Source organism: Cebidichthys violaceus, unplaced genomic scaffold, assembly GCF_023349555.1.
Source record: "Cebidichthys violaceus isolate CVI_PGR_0920_01 unplaced genomic scaffold, fCebVio1.0.p SCAF_17, whole genome shotgun sequence".
In the NCBI taxonomy this organism is placed as follows: Eukaryota; Metazoa; Chordata; class Actinopteri; order Perciformes; family Stichaeidae; genus Cebidichthys; species Cebidichthys violaceus.
In genome coordinates, this window is record NW_027176340.1 from 2,664,985 (window position 1) to 2,666,805 (window position 1,821).

Below are 1,821 nucleotides of genomic sequence, written 5' to 3' on the forward strand. Positions count from 1 at the left end.
TTCACTTGGATGATTTATACTGTCGTTATTAGCGCTTCTATTAAACTGAAAATGTCTCTTGGGAAGGAAGAATTAAAGATTTGTAGTGAAGTGTCCAATATCTGCAGAGACAATTGTTCAAAAACAGATCAGAGGTGTTTGGAAATAGAACCATTTCCTGAACTGTTTCTTTAAAAATGAAATGATTTCAGTTGCGGTTCTGCCTAATTTTATTGAATGTTTTTGTAACATTGTGGATTTTAAACTAAGCTAACCCTTCGAAGACCTCGCAAGAGACAACAGAATTTATTTTCTTTATTTTTTAATTAGAAGCGCTACTCCTGATCAGTGCAGTTAAAGACACAAAATGTCCTGCGGGATATTTAATCTAGCCTTTTTAAGGTTGTGCTAAGAGTCTAAAAATATGTAACTTGAACGTTGTCAAGGGTGAGATTCACTTTTTGAAAATGTCTTTTCTTATCTAAATTGTTTTAGGTAGAAATAGGAAACAAAATCCTGCAAATAAAAGTTCCCAGAGTAAAAAGGTATTGCAATTTAACAAGGCTCACCATCTGACTAATGAAGAAGAATGTGATTCACTATCAGCTCATTATCGCCGTGATATTGCAAACAAATTGAGCATTATTAGATTACACGTGTAAAGGCCTGCACAGTTGTGAATTCATTTGAACCAATTTAAAGTTATCGGAAAAGTTTGTGAAAGTTAACAAAAAAAATAAATAAGCTGCTCTTCATCAAGTTGAATTAATATACATTTAAGAAAAAAATATTTAGATAAAATAAAATGTACGTTATGTCCATGAGAAATACAAGTGTGGAGCCTAACAGTATTATTTCTGACTATTTAAGAACACATCTCATTTTTATTGTCAATTTATTGAATGCATATAATGCTGTCATATAACATAAAACAAAAGGGGGAGATTTTTACTCATTTGCTGAAATCCCATCTGTAATTTGCACGTGCCCTCCTACCAACAGCATCCCTCTTTACAAATACGTGTTGAGTTAAACCTGTACTACGGCCTGTGTGTAAAATACAAATGCTGAACATCTAAGACACGTCCTGCCTGCCAGACATCAACTTCACCTCATTCCACGAGACACAAAAGTTGCAGAGCTGCCTCTCACTCACACTGACAGAGGGATCCCTGGCTGGGACCCCGCCACCTCCACCACATTCAAGCCGATCAGGATCCAAAGCAGAAGGAAGCTCCTGCTGCTGCTGCTGCTGCTGCTACCGCCGCCGCCGCCGCCGCTGCTGCACATGTGCGACACCAGGATTCTCCAGTTCCCAAACATCTTCAGCTCCGATAATAAAATATCTGTACAGTAAAAAAAAAAAAAAATCCCGTCTCCCCCAACACCTCACTGGACTGCTGGACCCCGGTGCACAGTCTCCAGCCGCGGTTCTGCCAGCAGCACGTACCCTACTGTATCTGATGAGAGAGAGAGAGAGAGAGAGAGAGAGAGAGAGAGAGAGAGAGAGAGAGAGAGAGAGAGAGAGAGAGAGACCTTCCAGCCTCAATACTCTTCTCATTCGCCTTTCTCTGAAGAGGGAAACCCCCTCAGCCGGTTCCGTGCTGCAAGAGTCACGGACCGTTTATTCCGGTAAACGTGTCGTCTGCATGTTTGAAACAAAGACTGGAAAGCTTAAGGAGGCGAGATCGACCCTGATTCCTGGAGTCGAGGAGGGGGGGGGGGGGGGGGGGCGAGGGGGGTTCCTCAGTTTCCAGCTGAGAGGAGCAGCATGGGCAGGTGTTTGCCGGCCACAGATCTACCGAGAATCATTTGAATTAATCAGCAAGATGCTGATGATCG

General features: G+C 41.9%; 1 protein-coding gene across 1 annotated transcript in view; it reads right to left on the reverse strand.

The window, feature by feature from the left end:
- The window catches only part of LOC137874079 (voltage-dependent calcium channel subunit alpha-2/delta-3-like), a 17,089-nt gene extending 15,787 nt beyond the window's left edge, over positions 1 to 1,302 (reverse strand). The window contains exon 1 of the mRNA XM_068712710.1: positions 1,135 to 1,302. Within this exon, the coding sequence (XP_068568811.1) occupies positions 1,135 to 1,302 (168 nt within the window). The remainder of the gene's footprint in view (positions 1 to 1,134) is intronic.
- Positions 1,303 to 1,821: the final 519 nt, after the last annotated feature.